General features: G+C 44.5%; 1 protein-coding gene and 1 long non-coding RNA gene across 3 annotated transcripts in view; both read left to right on the top strand.

Moving 5' to 3' along the window:
- LOC310758848 overlaps positions 1-22991 on the top strand; it is a 321389-nt gene that overhangs the window by 119170 nt on the left and 179228 nt on the right. The gene's annotated exons all lie outside the window — the stretch shown is intronic.
- KCNK2 (potassium two pore domain channel subfamily K member 2) overlaps positions 10671-22991 on the top strand; it is a 128363-nt gene continuing 116042 nt past the window's right edge. The window contains exon 1 of one of the 2 annotated variants that reach the window (XM_083605403.1): positions 10671-11047. In XM_083605403.1, coding sequence (XP_083461529.1) covers positions 11014-11047 — 34 coding nt within the window. In that variant the 5' untranslated portion in view covers positions 10671-11013. The remainder of the gene's footprint in view (positions 11048-22991) is intronic. The other variant, XM_083605404.1, reaches the window with a different exon arrangement.

Below are 22991 nucleotides of genomic sequence, written 5' to 3'. Positions count from 1 at the left end.
CTCTGTCTCTCCGACTTCCAGCAACAGCCAAAACTCACACATAGACAGTTTCCATTGGCCTATTGTTCTACATCCCAGGATGAATTTGCACCCAGGTAGGTAAGGGGGTGGAGTGGATGTATTGCTTAGTCCTCAGAAAGCACCATGGCAACATGGCTCACTCTTTGAGATGCTGAGAGCACTTAACTGGCCAGCTAAGGCCATTACCTGAACAAAAGAACTAGACTGACCAGGTTTCCTCTTGTAGAGGTTAACCTCACAGTCCCAGGATCACAAGTTTGGAAGGGACCCAGACGGACCCCCCTCCCTCCTATAACAATAACCAACAGTGCAAACCTAGCAATGTCTACTCAGAAGTCCAAATGAATTAAGTGGGATTTACTCCCAGCGAACTGGGGTTTGGACTGCAACTTCAACTCCTAGTTCTTTCATTCTCCTCTTTTAGCCCTTTACTTCTCTACAAACTACAGGGCAATTTGCTTTCCCCATTGCTCGCCCCCCGCCACCTCTCCACCGTCTGCCATCAGAGGAATCCCTTCCCTTCTTAAAGTATCATGGTGATAGCTTCCAGGAAATGGATCTGTTTTTGCAATGGACTTATATTTGATTTATGGTGAAGGCTTTGTGCATTCCAACTCATGGAAATGCTAGACATTAAAAACTCCTGTTCTGCAATTCTATTCTTTTTGCAAAACTCTTGAGTGTTTTATGAATTAGCATGATGCACATCTCTCGGAGACAGATGCTTCTGTTTCTGTAGGGTAAGTAGACCACAGGGAATGTTTGAGCCAACCATGGTACAGAATTTCCCCACAAAGGTTATAAGCCACAATGTTCCTGCCTCCCGTTCTCCGGATCATTTGTCCCTTTATTTGCCTGGTTAGGCTTTCTGAGAAGGAAATGATTACTGAAAATCATTTTCTCTAGAATCTCAGGACATAATAATTGCATCAAATCCTGTCATCTTATTTATGCATTTATCATTTGCTCCCTGGGACTTTCAAATTCAATATCCTTGGTCTGTTAGTAACCTTTAATAATGCATTTAAGCCAGGCTTGTTGTTTATTTGCGTACTGAAGAGTAAAAAAAAAGAAAAGAAAGAAAGATGAAATTTCATGACAGCTCAATACTTCTTGGCTGTTTTTAAGTTATTAAGCAGCAACTTTGTTATTCCTATAGGCTTGATGACTTCAGGAAGACTAGCAGAGGCAAGTTCAGGATGCAAAGTAATTTACTAATTTAAGGGCTTTGTTATATGTCAAGCACACAGTGACCAGATGCAAAGCAAGACAGGATGCGGATCTCTTCAGCAGTGGTGCAGAAGAGGGAATTTTGCACCTGCAGCTTCTCTCATCCCTGAATGAAAAGTTATACCTGCCAGCAGTCCCTCTTCATCATTAAATCAGTACAGGCTGCTTAAACAACACTTAACCAGTGTGGTGTAGTGGTTAAGAGCGGTAGTCTTGTAATCTGGTGAACCGGGTTTGCGTCTCCGCTCCTCCACATGCAGCTGCTGGGTGACCTTGGGCTAGTCACACTTCTCTGAAGTCACTCACCCCACAGAGTGTTTGTTGTGGGGGAGGAAGGGAAAGGAGAAAGTTAGCCGCTTTGAGACTCCTTCGGGTAGTGATAAAGCGGGGTATCAAATCCAAACTCTTCTTAGCTTCCATAACTCGGGACTCAATAACAGTTTCACTTAGGCCAACACCTGGCCGGCCCTGCCATTAGAGAAGGAGTGGGCAACACTTTTCATGTGTGCAATGCCGTGAGGAGCCAGGAGGTGGAGCTGATTTCCCCCTGAATATTGAGGGGGCTTGGCTCCCTTAAAAATACTTTGGGGGGCCCAAAACTGCCTCGGCCCCTAGGAGTTGGTGCACCTGGGCTTGAGTGAGCAAGGATAGAATGAGAGGCTGAAGCAGAGGAGAGGCATGATAGAGGCTGCAGGAGAACTTCTGAAGTCTGCCTTGCCTATTGTGATAAGCTCTCTCCCCCTTTTACTTGAAGGACAAGCAGGGCGATGCATAGGGAGGAACAGAGATTATTGATACCCCAATGTAGTTTGAGGCTGTTTGGGAAACATCCGCCAAGGAAAGAGACCTTGGTCTGCCTTCAGTCAATCCCCACCTGCCTCCCTTCTTACTTACATCCAACCAGTCCAGTAGGTGGTTCTGGAAGTCAGCTTCCCCCTCCTCAATCACTGTAGAACTAAACAGAGAGGAGGATGGGGGCAAAACTAGAATTGGTTGGCTCCACCTCTCATTGGCTCTGCCTCTCCTTACTCTTGACCTCCTGCCCTACCATTCTCAATGGGCACCAACCACCAGTGCCTTCAAGTGCTGTTTGATTCCAACTCCCATCAGCCCCAGTCAGCATGGCCAATGGGCAGGGATGGCAGAAGCTGCAGGGACTGTCCCTGTTAAATAGGAATAGTTGAAGTACACGAAAGTATATATTAATTTTCTTCCCCAACATAATAGCACAGGGTGAATCAACAGCATGTCCTCTTTTACCATACAGGATACATTTCTAGTGAGCTTGTGAAGAACGTCCTAGGAAATAGTCCACAAACTGCCTTAGCAAAAAACATTTCAAAGGATGGTGCTTGCAGGAAATAGTGCTAAATGTTATTGTTCTCCTTGAGAGCAGATCGTATTTTTACCTAGTGTGAAATTTCATTACTGGAGTTTAAGTGTGTTGAACATTCTACCACATGGGCCAAATCCTGAAGTTATAATTAGACAGAACTTCCATTGACCCCAGTGAAAATGTCACTTGAGTAAAAAGTTGACTTGATGGCTGAGAAGAATACAATGCAAGGTGTTGTTGTTGTTGTTGTTGTTGTTTAGTCGTTTAGTCGTGTCCGACTCTTCGTGACCCCATGGACCAGAGCACGCCAGGCACTTCTGTCTTCCACTGCCTTCCGCAGTTTGGTCAAACTCATGCTGGTAGTTTCAAGAACACTGTCTAACCATCTCGTCCTCTGTTGTCCCCTTCTCCTTGTGCCCTCCATCTTTCCCAACATCAGGGTCTTTTCCAGGGAGTTTTCTCTTCTTATGAGGTGGCCAAAGTATTGGAGCCTCAGCTTCAGGATCTGTCCTTCCAGTGAGCACTCAGGGCTGATTTCCTTAAGAATGGATAGGTTTGCAAGGTAGGACCGGCGTATTATGAGCAGGAGGGAACAATTCACCAATTGCACCTCTTGAAGTCCTCCTTTTCTGTGTCGTCCTCACTCCCAGTGCTATCAAAAGGAAACTCCTTGGCCATTTTGGTGGATCTGTCCTGAACAAAGCAAAATACTTTTACTGCAGTGGTTGCAACGTTGAGGGGCTGGCCCCTTAGCAACAAAGATTGAGGAGGCCGGAGACACATCGGCCCCCTTGAGTTGGTGCGCCTGTGTAGCGTTTTCTCACCCTTTCATGCAGAATATGTTGTTGTTGTTTAGTCATTTAGTCGTGACCGACTCTTCGGGAGCCAGTGTGGTGTAGTGGTTAAGAGCGGTAGTCTCATAATCTGGGGAACCGGGTTCGCGTCTCTGCTCCTCCACATGCAGCTGCTGGGTGACCGTGAGCCAGTCACACTTCTTTGAAGTCTCTCAGCCCCACTCACCTCACAGAGTGTTTGTTGTGGGGGAGGAAGGGAAAGGAGATTGTTAGCCGCTTTGAGACTCCTGAAGGGGAGTGAAAGACGGGATATCAAATCCAAACTCTTCTTCTTCGTGACCCCATGGACCAGAGCACACCAGGCACTTCTGTCTTCCTCATGCAGAATATAGTTATCTTATATATCAGCCATATTAGAGCAAAACCATTTTAGTCAGTGTAAGTAGTCACGTGAATAAACTGCCCACATTGCACCCCAGCTGTTCATGTGCAGCCTGTACCTATGCAGAGTTAACCCACTGAAATCACTCAGATTAGGCATGCCAATCTCTTTTTAAAACTGTGCTTACCTTGTATATGTTGCTATACCTGATAAGTCCACCTGTGAGCCAGGTACTACTGAATCTGAACTTATTTGCCTGACCTGCCCCAATTTGATCAGAAACATCTAGAAGTGAGTGCCTCAATAATGTCACTAATGATTATTTAGGCCACAATCCCATAACCTGGGAGTAAGCTTGATTCAACTCAGTGGTCCATAGCTCAGTGGCTGAGCCTCTCCTTTGAATGCAGAAGGACCCAGAATCAATCTGCAGCATCTTCAGTTGAGGCTAGGAGAGATACCCCCTACCCATCTGACACCCTGCTGCCAGTAAATAATACTGTGCTAGATGGACCAAGGGTCTGACGCAGTATAAGGTGCCTTCCTATATTCCTACAACAAACTTGAGAAGATACGTAGAGGATTACACTGTTTGTCTCCTGAAATACAATGATCAGGAAGCAGTTCATGTCTTCTTCTTCTTCTTTTAAACCAGCTACCTATACAAAGTCAGAGTTGCTTCAAGTTGCGACTTGAAACTCTGTCCTGCAGCCCCAGGCCACAAACAGTGATCATGTTCTCAGCTTCTTCGGTAATGACCTGCGCTGGCTTTTATTACTCATAGCCAGTGCATTATGATCTTTGCTGAGAGAGAAGTTCATTTGTTTGATTTTCCACTTGCTGGAGTTCCAAGCAATACATCAATCTTTTAGTGCTTTCTCAGCGTGAACTCAGTCACACACAATGAGCAGAAAATAAAGAACCCCAAAGCACAAGAAGAACATTGCTGGGTTAGACCAAAGGGCCTTCTGCTTCTCACACTGGTGAATGAGATGCGCCTAGGAAGCCTGCAAGCAGGATGAGAAAGCCATCACCATCTCCCTGGTAGTACCCCTTATTTTCTCCAACCCTGTTTCATATTGGTTTGCCTCTTACTCCTGCTTCTTTTCCAGTATTGCTGTGTGCACCCCTATCTCCTAGTGGTAAGAGATCTTAGGTGTCCCTTGGAATGAAGGTCACTGGAGGTGGATGGCGTTTTCCTTGTAAGTTTTATCTACACATATATACAGGCTGAGCATACGACGGAAGGTGCACAGCATTAACTCTCCCAACATATCTTGTATCTGCACACAAACATAACCTTAGGTTTCTAGCAGGGAGGCCTAGGCACCATAGTTTGGATTCAACTTAGAGGCTCTTCTCAGCCCAGTTCAAGACTTCTCCTTCACAGGCGCAGACTAGAACCATTAACTTAACAGCCCTATTTTCTTTGCAGAAAATAGAGATATGCACTCATAGGTTTGGAGGCGACCCCAAAGATGACATCTAAACTAGCTTCCCCAAAAAACATACAGCAACCATCTTTTTGAGATGCAGCGACAATTCTACATAGTATTCCAAGTATGGCATCCATCTGTCTCAAGAGACAATGAAATGTGCCCTTGGGGGTGAAGTTAAACTGCTGCATTTGTAGCACTGAAGTGAATTCCCTGGGGTGCAAGCCTGGGCAGTGTGTATTGTGGTCCTGGGCTGCCCAGATGACAAGACCCCCCTCTCGCCTTGCTAATGTGGCCCAAAGGAAAGCAGAACAATATGTTTGGCTTAGCTGCAGGAGTTGCCAGATGGAGGTGTACAAGGCACCATCCAACCATCTTGGGGACTGCACTCTGCATTTGTGTAGGGTTCTTACTCCTTAGCCTCTTTTGAAGATATCCTGCAAGGCAATGGAGGTTTAGGATCAGATTTTTTCCTTCTCCTAGCTGGACTACCTTCCCAGGGTGACAAGCCCCATCAGCCCCTCATCACCCTCTACAGTATGTGCAGAAGCCATCTTCATGACCATAGGACTCACTATCAGTCTTGTCTGCTCAATCAGTTGGAGCCTGACTTTGCATGCAGGGAAGACCCCAACCCACCAAGGGCTTGAGATCCCATTGGCTGCCCTCACCTGGTTTAAATGGCCAATCGAAGCCATTCCCAGGATGTGGCCACTGTTGCATGCTGACAGCTTCTAGGACCCACAGGTCATACTGTAGATCTGTACAAATATGGGAAGGGATCATAGTGCTGATGTGTTGTTGTTTTTTAATGCACTCCCAGTTCATTGTCATGTACATTTTTTATTCTTGGGAAATCCGCCAACCTTTCCCCAACCTTTCAGATCTTATGTAGGACTGCAGAGAGACTTATAGAACAGTTAAATATGTCTTCCCACAGCTCAGCAAGATGTAAGTTAAAGAAATCCCCCCTTTCCTGCGCTCTTGAGGGGAAAAGAACAAGGAAATCTTCCTCACTCATGTTGGGTCTCTGAGAGGCTTAGAAAGCAGTAAGACCTCTCATTGCTTGCAGGCTTCTTCATAGCTCAGAGCTGCAGGGTTAAGCTCCTACCTTCTTTCCCTTTTCTAGCATCCAAATGATTTAAACAAAAATACTGCTGCACCTGTGCTTCTGTACAGTGAAGTAGCTTCAGGGCTGGCCCAGGAAAGTTTGCTGCCTGAGGCAAAGGACAAGATACCTACTCCAACAGTTCCTTATGCAGAAGTCAGCCAGATGGGCAGCTGAACTTTCCTTAAAAACTGAATACAGGACACTTCAGAGGTTTCAGGGAGATGTCCTCCAGCATCCCAGCATCTTCTGCCTGGGACAGACGTTTCCTTTTGCCTAATGATAGAGCTGTTCTTGTGTTGTAGTAGTAGTAACAACATACAATCCAGAGTGGCTGCAAATGGAATGGGGACGTGTAATTGTGAAGGGCGTGCAATGGCAGAAATGCAAGCCAGGTTAATCAATAGAGTTCAGTCCATCCACATGTGCTGCTATTCCATTCAAATTCAGAAAAATCTCTGCAAACCAGGCCTTTTAAAACAACAACAACTGCGGGAGAGCAACGATGACAATTCTGGAATGCAATACAGTGGTACCTTGGGTTACATACGCTTCAGGTTACAGATTCTGCTAACCCAGATATAGTACCTCAGGTTAAGAACTTTGCTTCAGGATGAGAACAGAAATTGTGCTCCGGCGGCGCGGCGGTAGCAGGAGGCCCCATTAGCTAAAGTGGTGCTTCAGGTTGAGTACAGTTTCAGGTTAAGAACGGACCTCCGGAATGAATTAAGTACTTAACCTGAGGTACCACTGTAGTTTGATACTGTCTGGAATTTTGGCAAATAGATGGGTGAATTCATGATGCGAGTATGGGCCGGGGGGGGGGGGGTTTAACAATTTAGCAAGCATATTTATTTAGGTAGGCAGTTATGTTGTTGTTGTTGTTTAGTCGTTTAGTCGTGTCCGACTCTTCGTGACCCCATGGACCAGAGCACGCCAGGCACCTCTGTCTTCCACTGCCTCCCGCAGTTTGGTCAAACTCATGCTGGTAGCTTCGAGAACACTATCCAACCATCTCGTCCTCTGTCGTCCCCTTCTCCTTGTGCCCTCCATCTTTCCCAGTATCAGGGTCTTTTCCAGGGAGTCTTCTCTTCTCCTGAGGTGGCCAAAGTATTGGAGGCTCAGCTTCAGGATCTGTCCTTCCAGTGAGCACTCAGGGCTGATTTCCTTCAGAATGGATAGGTTTGATCTTCTTGCAGTCCATGGGACTCTCAAGAGTCTCCTGCAGCACCATAATTCAAAAGCATCAATTCTTCGGCGATCAGCCTTCTTTATGGCAGTTATGTTAGAGAGGCATAAACTTTTTTTAAAGGCATCCCCCAAATACAGTGGTACCTCGGGTTACAGACACTTCAGGTTACAGACTCCGCTAACCCAGAATTAGTACCTCAGGTTAAGAACTTTGCTTCAGGATGAGAACAGAAATCACGCAGCAGAGGCGTGGCGGCAGCAGGAGGCCCCATTAGCTAAAGTGGCGCTTCAGGTTAAGAACAGTTTCAGGTTAAGAACAGACTTCCAGAATGAATTAAGTTCTTAACTTGAAGTACCACTGTATCTCACAGTACTAAATAATGCAACCCTGCCTCCCGTCATAATGCCTACTTTGAAGGGACCACTTTTTGTGGATTAAGCCCTAGCTCCTACAATTTCTTAACAAAGAATTTCTATCTGTATGCTTGCAAATCAACTCCCTGTGGTGCCACTTTAACTCCCAGGCACCTTATTTCCTCATTGACTTCGGTGGGCTTAGAATTTCATGTATATTCTTCAACCTCTCTTAACTGGGATTTCCTGTCAATACCTAAAGCTATACCTTTTCTTCCCCCTTCAATCAGGCTAAAATATGCTTCTTAGTTCCTGTGGGTTTTCCCTGTTCTTTAAATGAAAACAAATGGATCCAGCTGCATAAATAGATTTCTACTTCAGCGAAGTCAAAAGCCAAAGCTGATATAGTTCTTCAGAGGCTGGCAACAGGAAAAGTCAGAGGTGGACAGAAACCATTTGTGGGAGGTATTTCTTTTAGTAAAGTGGGAAAATGTGGATTTGGAAGTGTTGACAAATATATTTAAGCAGTTCCCCTCTTCCCCCCAACACAGGGATAAATGTAATTTGCAAAGATTAAAAAGGGGAGACTACAGAACTGCATCAAAGGTGGCAATTAAAGAAAAAAGAGATTATCTTAACATTTTCATCTCTTTAGGAAAATACAATAAACTACTATCTAGAGCTCTGGGCTGAAGTATCACTAGTATGCATGTGATATGCAACCCCACCACTCTCTTCTATCCTCTGAACCCATGGAAGCAGCAATAAATCAGTCTGGTGCCTATTCAGGAATGAAGAGGGGCAGAAGTGGTTGGCAGGGCAGGGCGCTTAGCTGGCCACCCACCCTTGGAAGAAGCGTCTCCACCCCCATTGTTCTGCCAGTGCTGGTCCAGCACCGAGGGCCTTCTGGCGGTTCCCTCACTGAGAGAAGCCAAGTTACAGAGAACCAGGCAGAGGGCCTTCTCTGTAGTGGCACCCGCCCTGTGGAACACCCTCCCACCAGATGTCAAAGAGAACAACAACTACCAGACTTTTAGACGACATCTGAAGGCAGCCCTGTTTAGGGAAGCTTTTAATGTTTGATGCATTGCTTTATTTTAATATTGTGTTGGAAGCCACCCAGAGAGGCTGGGGAAACCCAGCCAGATAGGCGGGGTATAAATAATAAATTATTATTATTATATATTGCAACAGCTTATTGGGAGGTGAAGGTGGCAGTGAGGTCAGTGTAGAGCAAACACACTGGGAGAGCACTGGCTTGACTCACCCAGGTTTGAATCCCCACAACGGGGTGAGCTCCCGTTGTTCAGTCCCAGCTCCTGCCCACCTAGCAGTTTGAAAGCACATCAAAGTGCAAGTAGATAAATAGGTACCGCTCCGGCGGGAAGATAAATGGCATTTCCATGCACTGCTCTGGTTCGCCAGAAGCGGCTTAGTCATACTGGCCATATGATCCAGAAGTTGTCTGCAGACAAACGACGGCTCCCTCGGCCTATAGAGCGAGATGAGCATGCAACCCCAGAATCGTCTGCGACTGGACTTAACTGTCAGGGGTCCTTTACCTTTATCTTTAACCTAAGCTGCAGTGATGCTAGTGACAGATCAGGTAAATTTCAAAACCAGGGAACAGCCATTGCTTCTTTATTCCAGAATCCTAGGTATGTGATTACACACTGTTTTTGTTCACTTAAATAACTAACATAAATGGAAACCAGAGAGAAAACTTTGGTCGGTGGTTCCAATCCCCGTGACGGGGTGGGATTCCCGTTGCTAGATTGGCAGGAACAGGGACTGAGCATTTCGAAAGCACGAAGTGCAAGTAAATAAATAGGTACCGCTCCAGCAGGAAGGTAAACGGCGTTTCCGTGTGCTGCTCTGCTTCGCCAGAAGCGGCTTAGGCATGCTGGCCACATGACCCAGAAGCTGTATGCCGGCTCCCTCGGCCAATAAAGCGAGATGAGTGCCACAACCCCAGAGTTGTCCACCACTGGACCTAATGGTCAGGGGTCCCTTTACCTTTGTCTTTCTTAGTTTGGGTGTTATATATTACAGGGAGACATACAACCAAACATACAGAGGAAAACTCTTCAGAACTATACAGCCAATCAGAGCATGTGTTACCTCAGTGAGGATCATGGCACTCTGCCTGGTTGCATTTCCAGCCAGCCCCTTCTTGGCTAGCTGACTTTAATATAATGTAATTAACCCTTAAGTTACAAACTAATTGATCCTAGCTGTTGAACTTCCAACAATGACTACAACATCAAATATAGTTTTTGTACTTTTTTGTTTCTTATTCTCCCCCTTGTTCTCCCCCATCTCCCCCTGTGTTGTGTAACATCTTGCCTGATGAGTTCTGGAGGCCTTGAAAGTTTGTCACCATTCTGTGTTGTTTGGGTTGGTCCTAGGAAAGGTACTGCCTGATGGTGAGTTTTGGAGTTTAAAACTAACGAGGCATTTCTATTTAAATAAAATGTCCAGATGCCTTTATTTGTGTGGAATAACAGGAGAGGAGCAGTTCTTCAGAGACACACGCATCACATTGTGATTTCATTTAGTGACCACGGGATCTTAAAAATAAACTTTGGCCATGTAGATCTTGTTGTCCTTCAAAGAATGGAAAATATTATGTACTTCAAACCCCGCTGAGTCTCTAACAACTCTTTGGATACTATTACAGTAGCAGTGGCATTGCATTCAGCACAGGCACGCCTTATGCGTGAATAACGGTTGGGTAGGAAGTAAAAATAAATATTTTTTCTGATCAACTCATGCACAAGCTCTTGCCTTTTAATCTCCTCTGGAGGATTTCCTATTTGTGTTTTTCCCCATTGTCGTAAGGGACACTTATCAGAGGCACCTCCATGAGGAATATTTTGCAGTTAAAGCAAGCATCCCTTGTAAAGTGCTGGAAGATGTAAATCATCATGCAAATGTGATAGATTTAACACCGCTAATGGCTTATTGACTTGTGGGTGATCGCTTGATTGTTTAGGAAAGGAAATACAAGCACACAAAATTTGCATGCACTTAAGAATGAAACATGCTATCTGAAGGAAATGGCTCAAAGTGAATCACTTTTTGGAGGAATGGGAAGGAAATACAATACTACTTTATCCAAGGAAGGGAAAAAGCATGCTGATTTCTAATTACACCACCAAATGATGAACCTTCAAGCACGGTATCACTTCCATTGTAAGTATCCTTGCTACAAATCAAAATGCAATTATCACAACCATTGTGATGTGTTGGTGATTCAGAATGTCTGAACTCCAGAGTTGGGATTTTGAACTAGAGTAAATAAAACCTACTTTGGAGTTACTGAACATTGATTGTTCCTATGTACCAGCCAATACTTAACCAACAACTCAATTTATTTTGTTTCTATTATTGTGATTTTCAGTTGACAAAATATGCTACCTTAACTGATGCTGAACCTCATACAATGCATTTCTAAGCCTATTTTCTCACAGCTAAGTTCTTCTGAGTTCTATGGGACTTCCTTGTGAGTAAATGTGTTTAGGACTGCAGCCACTATTTGTTAAAAGTTGAAACATTTGTATGTCTAATTTTTGGAGCCTCTGGATATCATAATAAGTAAATGCCAATGTATTAGACTATGGTAATTAATCCAAGCTCATTATATGGAATGCATTTTTGTTCATGTTTAGGGATACAATCACATGCCCTCTTATTTGGGAGTAATTCCTTTGAATTCAGTGGGACTTCCTTCCAGGTAGATATGCACAGGATTGTGTTGCACACCAAGTATGTGTACAGGATTTCAGCTTTAGTCTCCCTTCAGCCTCACCTGTCAGTAAAATACTTTATAGCAATGAATTCATTGTGTGAGGGTCATTTCATACCAATTTCTCTTTTGTCCCCCATATTTTATCAGAACTTTTTTTTGGGGGGGTACATAACGTTCTTTGTCTTTGAAGTCACAGCCCACAATGAAATGTGTTTAGTTACTTACAACTAAAAATCAATTGCTTGATATAAGTGCCCATTCAAAGAGATGAAATTTAAGCTAGGCTAACTACATGCATCACAAACGTAGGATTTTAACCGCTGTAAACCACTCTGAGTGAAGTAGATGTATCAGAAGAGTGGAGTAAGAATTTCTGTTTAAAGAAAGTAAACAGCTTATTAAAACAGTGAGGCAAGTATGGGAAACTCAAAGCAATAGGAAGGCAATGTTCCGTTCTGGCACCCTTCCATGGCCTGATTTATCTTCTCCTTGATTATCTGGCAAATGTAGCAGAATGGACACCTGGTCAAACTAATCTTGACCTGGTGTTAGAAGCTTAGTATCCCAGTAAACCAAACGGTTCAACTGCAAGTTGCGTTAAAAATATTGTCATTGTTCTAGGACAGAATACAAACCAGAATTTTTCAGTTGCAGGGCTAGGATAATTTAAAAAATAAAAATAAAAATCTCTTCTTTGCCTTCTATACGCAAATAGTCACTGTATTTTGGTCACAGCAGAGTTCAACCAAGAGGTGGGTGGGACTACCAGATTGGCATATGCAAATAATAGTGGATTGGTCAATCATCCTGATGACACAATGGTGGGGAGGTAGTGCCTTGGATGAGGATCGCGAAGAGGTGCATTGAGGAATGTCATGAGCAGGGCAACAGTAAATCACACGGCATGAAGTTAGCTCTTTATTAAAGGAAACAAGGTCAGCTCAGGAGGCCAGGTCTAGTCAACACAGGAACTCGTCCTGGCAGATCTTGTCCCCTATGAGGCAGTTGTGGGGATTGAAGTTCCCCATCTCCTCCTCCCTGGGTTCCTTTCCAAGTCATCATGTCTGTTTTTGCTCCTCCCTCTTCATACCTTGTCTGTCTCTGGGAGCCCAGAGGGGAGGGTAGCTGGTTGCAGCAGGAGTGGGAGACCCCTTGGCTTCTTCACAGCCTGACTCATCTCTGCCTCTTGGCTCCCCTCTTCTCCAGCTTCCACTTCTGCCTCCGATTCTGGACTGCCCTCTGCCACAGTCTCTTTTTTGCTCACTAAACCCTGTTGCTCTTCAGCTTCCAAGACGTCTGTCCCACCACCCTGATTCTGAGCCTTCTTCCCTTGGGGGTTCTCTTGGGGGTTTCCCAGCTGGTGCCTCCCATCATTCCTCAGCATGCAGCCAGGCCATGACAGGCAGAGGGCTGGTCCTGTTGAAATAGAAGGCACCTGCTGAATCTCTATTGGCAGAACATTCCACAGTAAAGGGCTGATGAGACAAAAGCAGAACTTTCCAAACTTTTCATGTTGGTGACACACTTTTTACACATAATTTTGCAACATAGTAATTCAGTTTTAGGGACGCAGGTGGCATTGTGGGTTAAACTACAGAGCCTAGGACTTGCCGATCAGAAGGTGAGCTCCTGTTGCTCGGTCCCAGCTCCTGCCAACCTAGCAGTTCGAAAGCATATCAAAGTGCAAGTAGATAAATAGGTACCACTCCGGTGGGAAGGTAAACGGTGTTTCTGTGCGCTGCTCTGGTTCGCCAGAAGCGGCTTAGTCATGCTGGCCACATGACCCAGAAGTTGTACACCGGCTCCCTCGGCCAATAAAGCAAGATGAGTGCCACAACCCCAGAGTCGGTCACGACTGGGCCTAATGGTCAGGGGTCCCTTTATCTTTAATTCAGTTTTACTAGGAAACTGGAGGTTAAACTAACCACTTTCCAGCCTTGGAAGGAACGTGGGGAGCATTCACACGACACATCCACACACTGCAGCCAACACACTAACATGTCATGACACACAGTTTGGAAAGCTCTGTACTAAAGATTTAATTTCTAGTTGTTGTCAAATGAGACTTGCCTATTTGAAGAAACAGTTCAATCCTATACATTCCTACAGTGGGGATTACTGTCAGGTAAGTGGGTCCAGGAATGAATGGTGTGCATTGCGGCTTCTCTCAATGAATCCTGGAAGCTGTATTTTGTCAACAGTGCTAAGAATTCTGTTAGCTTGTTGTTATTCATCGGGGGGACCAGGCAGGCAGGAGAGGAAGGAAGGTAAAGTCACACCAACCTCTCCTCCTTGTTCAGTATGGGCTCGGTAATGAGTGCCTTTGGGAAGACTGAAAGAAGGCAGAATCACACCCACGAATTCCCCCTTCAAAGCAGAATAAGTACATTTCCTTAGAAAATATAGCACTCTGGCATTTCCCCCCCTCCCTTCCACCAGAGTTCCCTGCCTTGACACTAGTTCTTTCTACTTTGAAGTTTGATCTTCCTGAGCACATCTGCAGAATCTGCAGTTTGCAACGAGGGGAGCTTGTTAACTCTGCTTATCGAAACTGCTTATCTCTGGGAGTAGAAACAATACAGGGGAGGGTGCTTCTCCTGGTTCAACAGTTTTAAACCAAAACATCTGATTTGGCTTGTGCTTATTGATACTCAATCCTTATCTCGGCACAGGTGGCCCCTTACAGAATGAAGTGACCACAGGTCTCTGAAAATATAGTGCGACATAAAAACAGAATTCCCTGTAGGGATCCTTGAAATAGATGATTTCATGTTTTCTAGACTGAGGGGAAAGTAGCCTAACAAGGCTACCTCTTTCAAAATTTTGCATTAAAACACCCAAGACAGAGTTTTAATGAGAAAATTTTGAGAGGGATAGCCCTGTTAATCTAAGGTGTTAGTTTAAAGTGTCTTTGTTTTTAATGAGAAATGTGATTTCAAAAAATATATAGGACTGAAGGGAGGGCTGACAATTTGGTACATGTGGAGGGGCATTTGCATAGCCAAAACACATGACTTCCCCTAAATTTTCCCCTCACACAGGGGTGTAGAGTGGATGGCAGGGGCACCATAGCCCCGGGAGTACAATTTTGAGGGGGTGAAAACCAGGCACCCCCTCCAAGGATCTGCATACTGCCCTGCCTGTTGCTGGGGGTCTCTGGGCTCCGGAGCCTGGCCTGACCTTGCCGACGCAACCCCAGCCCCTTTGCTGAATGACCACCTGGCTAGTGTTGGGGGGGGATGCACCCGCCAAGGGGCACGTTGGCCAGCCGGGCTCCCCCTTGCGTGGGTGGGCAGGCAGGTGGTACAGCGTGACCCTGTGAACCCTCTGTGCCCCATGCCTGCCCGGTGATGGCAAGAGCTGGGCTGGCACAGCAGGTTTTGTTCACCCTCCACACTCTGTCCTGCCACAGCTTCTGACACCGCTGCCTTCACAGAGCTACAATTACCAGCACCCATAACAGACTACAGTTCTTGGGCTTCTTGGGGGGAGGAGTCATGTGCTTTAAATGTGTGCTAGGTGTGCTTTAGATATATAGCAGATCTGCTCATAGAGATTGGGAATCTTTCCCTTTACAGCCCTGAGTGACTCACTGGGTGGGGCAGCAGAATTTAGGTCTGTGGTTTCCTATTTCTATCCCTAGCAGTTCCTGAGAATGGTACACATAGGACCTTTTGGCATGATGAGCTACTTTTTCCCGGTATGCTACTTATAATAAGCATTCAGCAGACATTGGGAAAGTCCCCTTGTTGCTTCACTGCATCACCTAAAATCCTGGCATGGATAGCCTTGATGTGGGCAACTGCTTCACTGTGGATTCATTTTCTTATTTCATGCTCAGAAAGCCAAACATCTCAGTTCTGCAGGGTCCCAGGGTATTAGCTGAGATGCTTGTACTAAGAAGGGCTAGCACTTGCCAGTGAGCAAGCCAGCTAAATGGCTCCCTCCCTCCCTGTGTCTTCAAACCACAGCTGCTTCTGGATTTTGTCTCTTTCTCACCCAATGCATGTAAAAGATTGAGAAACCAGAGGGTTAATCGGGCTTACAGGTAAATGTTTTTTATGCAATGTATATATCTAAATATAAGGTTAGCAGCATGACAATTGTTCAGAGAGCATCAATGTGAGTTTGAAGTAGACAGAGGAATCCAAGTTGGACAATATATTCAAAGAAAATATTAGCATAATTCACTTATTATCTCTCAGTTACCTTCTTGCTTTACCCATGCTGCATATGTGCTGAATATCAATAAAGGTAAAGGTAAAGGGACCCCTGACCATTAGGTCCAGTTGTGACCGACTCTGGGGTTGCGACACTCATCTCGCTTTATTGGCCGAGGAAGCGGGCGTACAGCTTCCAGGTCATGTGGCCAGCAGAACTAAGCCGCTACTGGCGAACCAGAGCAGTGCACAGAAACGCCGTTTACCTTCCTGCCACAGCGGTATTTATTTATCTACTTGGACTTGACGTGCTTTCGAACTGCTAGGTTGGCAGGAGCTGGGACTGAACAACAGGAGCTCACCCCGTCACGGGGATTCGAACCACCGACCTTCTGATCAGCAAGTCCTAGGCTCTGTGGTTTAACCCGCAGCGCCACCCGCATCCCTTTGAATATCAATAGTCAGTGCTAATAGAAGCTCAGGAACCTGCATAAATTATACAAATTAATTCAAACGTAGAAGTCTTGAGTTGTTTATTATGTATACAGTTATTCTGCATCTTTCAATCATAGGGTACAGATACAGATCTATGTAGGATACTGAAACCGCATGTTGTAACTACTGAAAATACTTCACAACTTCTGAGAGTTCAGCACCACCCAAACATGGTGGTGGAATTCAAGGATTCTGAATTTTGCATGTCCAGTATAGAGATTGTATCCTTAGATTTACCACTGTTCAAGATGGAGTAGAATTTTGATTCCATTCACATTTAAAGGCAAACCTACCTAATTGGTAATTTCTGAAACAACGTGTGATCCAAAACACAGCCATCATGCAGAATTCAAACTTTCACAAATTTTGTAATGCAATTCCCCAGTCAAGTAATGCGTACAAAAATTCATATACTAAAATGTGCATAAAAGTGTATATGTTAGTGAACATAGCATACAAAAATGTTTTATATCAGGGGACATTGCTTTGCAAAACTATGTACATCGGGGACAATTGCATTCGAAAATGTGTATATTAGGAGAAATTTGCGCCAAAATGCCAATAAATGGCCATGAAGACTCTTTAAAAGAAAAATTGCAGACCGATGTGGAAACGTGGAGAACTGAATTGAAGATTGGGAAAATGAGAAACTGAAATCCATCCCTAGGCTCTACACTTCTTCAGCTTTGATCTTTTCACATAGGACATAGATTCAAAACTATGATCATGGCCTCACCTTTTAAGAGGGCTTACTTCACTTCCAACCCAGCAGCTGATTTCATCTTTGCCTGCATTCTAGCACAGAAACCAAAACAAAAGGCTAAGCAAACCCCTGTATCTTTAAAGTGCTAGTTCTGCTAAGCACTGCTATGCCCCATACCCAGAAGAAAAATAGTCAGGTCACTTTTGCATCTAAATTAATTCATAGCAAATTTGAACCATTTGTAATTAAACCATTGCACTGAATTATACAAAGGCAAGAAGAATTATTGCTGCAACAGCACGCAGTCCTAGTCAGTCACTGCTAAAGTACATGTGATAGTGAAGCAACTGCTTTGACACTCTTATTTACTATGGGATGCACGTCGTGTGGGAGCTGAGTAAAGGCCTGGATTGGTAGTGAAGCAATCGGGATGAACCTTTTGCCATGCAGCTTATTTTAGTAAACCTCAATTTTACCCTCATAGTCCTATCAACAGGGGAATTATACGAATTATCCCCCAACTTGAGAAACTCCAGGTTCAACTAAGTGTTGCAATGCATGTTACACAATACTGTTTTTACAAGAGCAAAATAACATTTGAGATAGATTCCGAACGTTCCTGTGCCAGGGCAGAGAAACCACTCCGCTGCAGGCTACAGATTTCGAATTGTCGACACTGCGGACACAAAACACACACATACACAAACACACTTGCTGATGCTCTGTTGATTTTACTAAATCATGTACATGAACCTCTTTGATTTTCAATTATTCTTCTAAGAATTTGTATTATGACATCTCCACCCCCCCAGAAAAAGGGCATCATCCTTCTCCAGCCCAAGAAGGCCTGCTTGTGTGTGGAGCGGCAGGACCAGAAGTGGTAGGAATGGTGTTGGTTTTGGGATAATGGGCTGCTGGCCACCCCCAACAGGGCCGTCTTTACCCGGGGGTGCAAGGGGTGCGATGCACCTGGGTGCCAAATTCTGGGGGGGGGGTAGCAAATGTATTCTGGGGGGCGCCAAATGTATACCTACTGTATACCGGTCCCTCTCGATCGGCAGCAGTGAAAAGCAATGGAGCAAAAGTCCCCACCCCCCTCCTCCGTCGCTCTGTTACTCCGTAACGCCAAATATTCCTGATGAGTCAGGAAACAAAAGCAGTTATTTTCACTGTGCCGTTGTTATAGGTGAGCAATTTTCCTCCCCCAATAAAGGTCAACAACTTTGGCTTCCTCCCTTCCCCCAAAAAGCTCAACAACTGGGAGCGGCTATACTAAATTTGGGGGCGCTGGGCCGATCTTTGTGGTGGCGCATATGCTAAAGACGGCCCTGATCACCAAGCATGGAATTCTGTTCCATGACTGGAATTTGTGGTTGTGGTTGAGGAGTGAGTGGTGACTCGGCCCTTGCTTGATTGTATTTATCTTTCTCTCTTGTTGAATAAATTTTATTGAATTTTTTTTTTGGGGGGGGTACAAAGATTAATATTGGATCTCTTTTTACCAAGGATAAAAAAAAACTAATCTAAATAAAAACACAGAGCAGAAAGAGAAAGAAGAAGAAAAAGAAAAAATAGATGGAGGGCAAGGGGGAGGGGAAGACTGTATTTGTCACTCTTGATATTAGAAAAAGTAAGACTCAGACAGAAAATAAATTTGCAGTGTAGTCCTATGAATTAAGCAGAAGCAAGTGCCGCTGAGTCAATAGAACTTGCTCCCAGGTGCATTTTGTTTTTAATATGTAACCCATTGTTAGGAGTTTAGGAGCTGGTTTATAAACCAAAAAATGAATAAAATAATGTCGCAAAAGTTCTGTGTTTGGGGGAAAGGTAGAGGTTCAGTATGAATTTTTGGAAAATAAATTCTACTAATATTTGTAGTTTCATTTAAAAAGTGGGGAGGTGGTCTATGCTGTTATTTCATTTTATTCAGCTTGAGTTTTCTGCAGCTCTTAGGTAGAGCACAATGGAGCAGTCTCAGGGTCTTAGGAGTCATAGGATGTTCATACCCTCCTCCCTACATTCAGACAGGGTGGTCCACATGCAGAGGCCTCTCTTTTGTGTTCACAGAAAGCTCCACTATTTTTGTTGGCTTATTCTTGGAGCTTTGAGATTAGTGTGAGGGGGTCAAAATGGGGCATTTGGGGAGGGTGTCAGGGGTGGTTTTGGACTGAGTGGTGTGGCCCTAGAATGGGAGACAACTAGGCCAAACCTGGAGCTGGCATACTTAGTTTAGCTCCCAATAACCAGTTGGACCAGAGAGAAGCAGAGGGTGGGGGTGGGGTGGGGGGACGGGCCGCAATAGTGAAATGAAAAAGGGGGAAAGATTGTCAAAAGGCTCTGCCCAACTTCTGGCCTAGCCTGCAGGGGCCCAAATAGGCTTTAGGTAGTGATGGGTTGTTGCCCGCAGACCCCTTCCCCACCTCCAAGCTCTAGAAAATTGCTTTCTATGTACCAGGGCTGGCTCAATGCATTTTGGCACCTGAGGCAAACCACAAAATGGCAGCCCCTCCCTGCCAGGGAAGAATGGGTGAGTGGAGATCTACATCAGGAACAAGGGGTGGAATAAAGATTATATAGGGATCTGCTGCCCCTCTGGATCCTGCCACCTGAGGCGGTTGCCTCACATTGCCTCATTGGTGGGCCGGCCCTGCTACGAACAATGAAGTATAATAATCATTTACAAAGAAGAGTTATTTTGTGAACTGTTCATCTGGCAACTTAATACAGTCATAACTGCGATACCAAGTCTCTAGTCCTTGCCCTTTTTACAGTGGAGAAATTCCTGCTGTTCTGTTGCCCTATTTTCATTTTCATTGTATTCCGAAGTAGGAATGTATCTTTGTCTAAATATGTAGAAATGTAAAAAAATCGAAAGGACCAACCATAAAGGTCACATCTTTTGCAAACAGCCAAAACTACATAACTGAAATGAAGTGAAGCAATGGAATGTGACCTAAGAAAAATCATTCTCTCTCTCTCTCTCTCTCTCTCTCTCTCTCTCTCTCTCACACACACACACACACACACACACACACACAGAAAGAGAAAGAGTGTCTTGGACTATACACTTATAAAATGCTAAAATGTAAAAACATGCCTTTTGAATGTGGGTGGGTGTAAGAACAAATAGGGGTAATTTAAAATGCATCCCTCAATTTTGGACAAGAGGTTTCAAAAAAATAAAGAAAAAGTTATAAGCTGCTATTGGAAGCTGAGGTAGCATCCTTGTCTAGAGAACTCCATGCTAAAGATGTCCAATCTCAAGACCCTAAGGATCTAACAGTGCCAGAATTTGGAGCTGGCCTGACTTAGCTGATCTTAATGGGAACTTGTACATAGCAGAAGGAAATCCCTTAATAATGCAGTGCCCAAGCTGTGTTAACAACATCCTGAAAAACTCTTGAAAATGTAGTATGTCTTTCATGCTCAACTAGTCCTAAGCTCCTATAATAGAATGAAAATAATATTTGATACTGGACCTAGACAAGACACTGAGAAGCAACAGCCACTGGCTGCCTGTGTGGAGGGCAGTGAACGTAGTTTCTCCTTGCCCATCCAGCATGATGTTCCCACTTCTGCCATCCATGTCTTTTCAAATGCCTGTACAACTCCCACCATATATTCAGAAAGAAATGGGGGAAAGGACTTGAGGTTTCCCAACCCATGAAAAATAAATCCCAATATATTTTCTAAGGCACCTGGGCTCAAACTAGCATAAAAGATGAACAGAGAAATCAAAGTCCTACCAAAGGAGATCGATATTTGTCTGGGAGATTCATAGCTGTCCATTCCTGAAAGGGTGTGCGTTTGTGGTTTCGTTGAAAAGATTTTATTGGAAATACTGTATGTGAAAAGCCTCTCAAGAAGAGCCATGAAAAAGACGAGAACCATTCATTTCCTGTTTTGGAAAAAGCGTTTCATCATAATTGTTAAATGCAGACTCCCTTCCATGATCCTGTCGTTGCAAACAAAAGGTTAACGATTGATCTGATGCTTATGTGCTAATCTTTCCTTTACTAGTAAATGGGTTTTATAGCTGAGAGATTAATATGGATAGTTGTTGGCAAAGCTGCCCTAACTTGGAGTGTAGCAATCAAAGCATGGAAGGTGGGAAGTTGTCTTCTTTCCTGGTTTCGTGAGCTTTTTATTTCTAGTCTCTATTCATCTCTTTTTTTGGCCTATGCTGTATTACAGATTATACAGTAACAGATGCTACTCTTTCATATATATATATCAAGTTGTCCAAAGGTTTTGTTGCTGTTGTTTTTACAGTAGAGCAGGGGATAGTGGAATTGAGAAAAATGTTCATTGTGTTGCTATCCAATCTCTTGGTATGTGTGTGTTTTCTCTAGGCCAATGGGATGGACCAGTGGGTAACTGATTGTAGCAGCAATATGCAGGAAGGGTTTATTAGTTGCTTTTCAACCCATGGGAGGGGAATATGAATTTTTTGGGGGTGGGCTGGTGCTGCCTGTATAAACACATAAATTGGTTTTTGTTGTTATTCAAAGAGATTGAGGTGGTGTACATGGCTCCCCAATTTCCCATTTGTTCCCCTCGCAACAAGCCTGTGAGTTATAAGGGTTATTCATTAAAGATTTCCCCTGACCCACTTCTGGTTATTGTAGGAGGGTGAAATTGCACATGTATAATGATACCTCTCTCCATAGGTAACGTGGTAATTTGTAGCTCTGAGTTCCTAATGGTTCCTCTGTTACGGGTGCTAACATGGAATAACGTCTGATAATGGAACCAGTTGAATGCAGAGCGATCATCAGGTTCCTGTACTTGAAAGGGCGCACACCATTGAAGACGTTCGATGAGATGAAAGGGACTATGGGGAGGATGCCCCATCGTATGATGTAGTCAAGCACTCGCATCGTCAGTTCAAGTGTGGTCGGACTTTGGTGGAAAGGCTCCCATTCCTGGGTGACCACAGTCCACTATTGATGAAGACACCATCCGGCAAGTCCCTATTTTGGAGGATTGCCACATAACCGTTTGCCAACTAGCTGCAGATGTCAAGATCAGTGTGGGCTCTGTAGAAAAAAATCATCCATGACCATTTGCACCTGAGAAAGGTGTCCGCACCATGGGTTTCCTGGCTTCTGACGCCTTTCCAGAAGCAGGAATGAGTCACATGTTCACGGGCTCTTTTGGCCATGTGTCACGAAAACCATGATAACCTCTTCGCCAGACTAATTACTCAGGACAAAACATGGGTCCATCATTATGACTCAGAGACTAAATCACACTCCAAACAATGGAAGCACTCTGCCTCACAACCTCCAAAGTAGGCCCGTGTCCAACTGTCAGTGGGCAAGGTCAAGCTCATGGTCTTTTGGGACCAGTGTGGAGTAGTGCTGATGGATTTCCTGGCAAAGGGTACTACAATTACCAGGACATACTATGCTTCACTGCTGCAGAAATTGCGGAAGGCCATCAAAATTGAGAAGCATGGTATACTGACCAAAGGTGTCCGCCTCCTGCAGGATAACGCCTCGATTCACAACTTGCATGTTACTCAGACAGAAGCATGGTCCTGTGGCTATGAAATCCTTCCTCACCCCCCTTATTCTCCTGTCCTTGCACCATTGGACTTTCACCTCTTTCCAACCACGAAGTTATTTTTGAAGGGCAAACTTTTTCCAGACGATGAAATGCTGATGTCTGACAAGTTGTGGCTTCTGACGTAACCTGCCGACTTCTACAGACAAGGTCTCCACAGCTGCATAAAGCGATGGGAGAAGTGTTTGACTCTTGCTGGTAGCTATGTAGAGAAGGACTAATAACTGTGGCCAGTTTCATTTGTCTCAGTCCATGGGAAGCACGTCAGGGGAAATCTTTAATGAACACCCCTCGTAGGTTAGGCTGAGAGATGGAGGTTCAGGTCCACAGATAAGTTGTAAGACCCAAGATGCTGCAGACAATTGGCAGTGAATGTTCAAAATTACTGACAGGAATTCTCATCTGCTTCAAGACAGGGAGAGGACGGTGGGGGAAAGGGGATTTTTCTATTAAATACAGAGA

This window comes from Podarcis filfolensis (assembly GCF_964270895.1).
Source record: "Podarcis filfolensis genome assembly, chromosome: 3".
Classification (NCBI taxonomy): domain Eukaryota; kingdom Metazoa; phylum Chordata; class Lepidosauria; order Squamata; family Lacertidae; genus Podarcis; species Podarcis filfolensis.
This window is presented reverse-complemented; position numbering and strand designations above follow the sequence as displayed.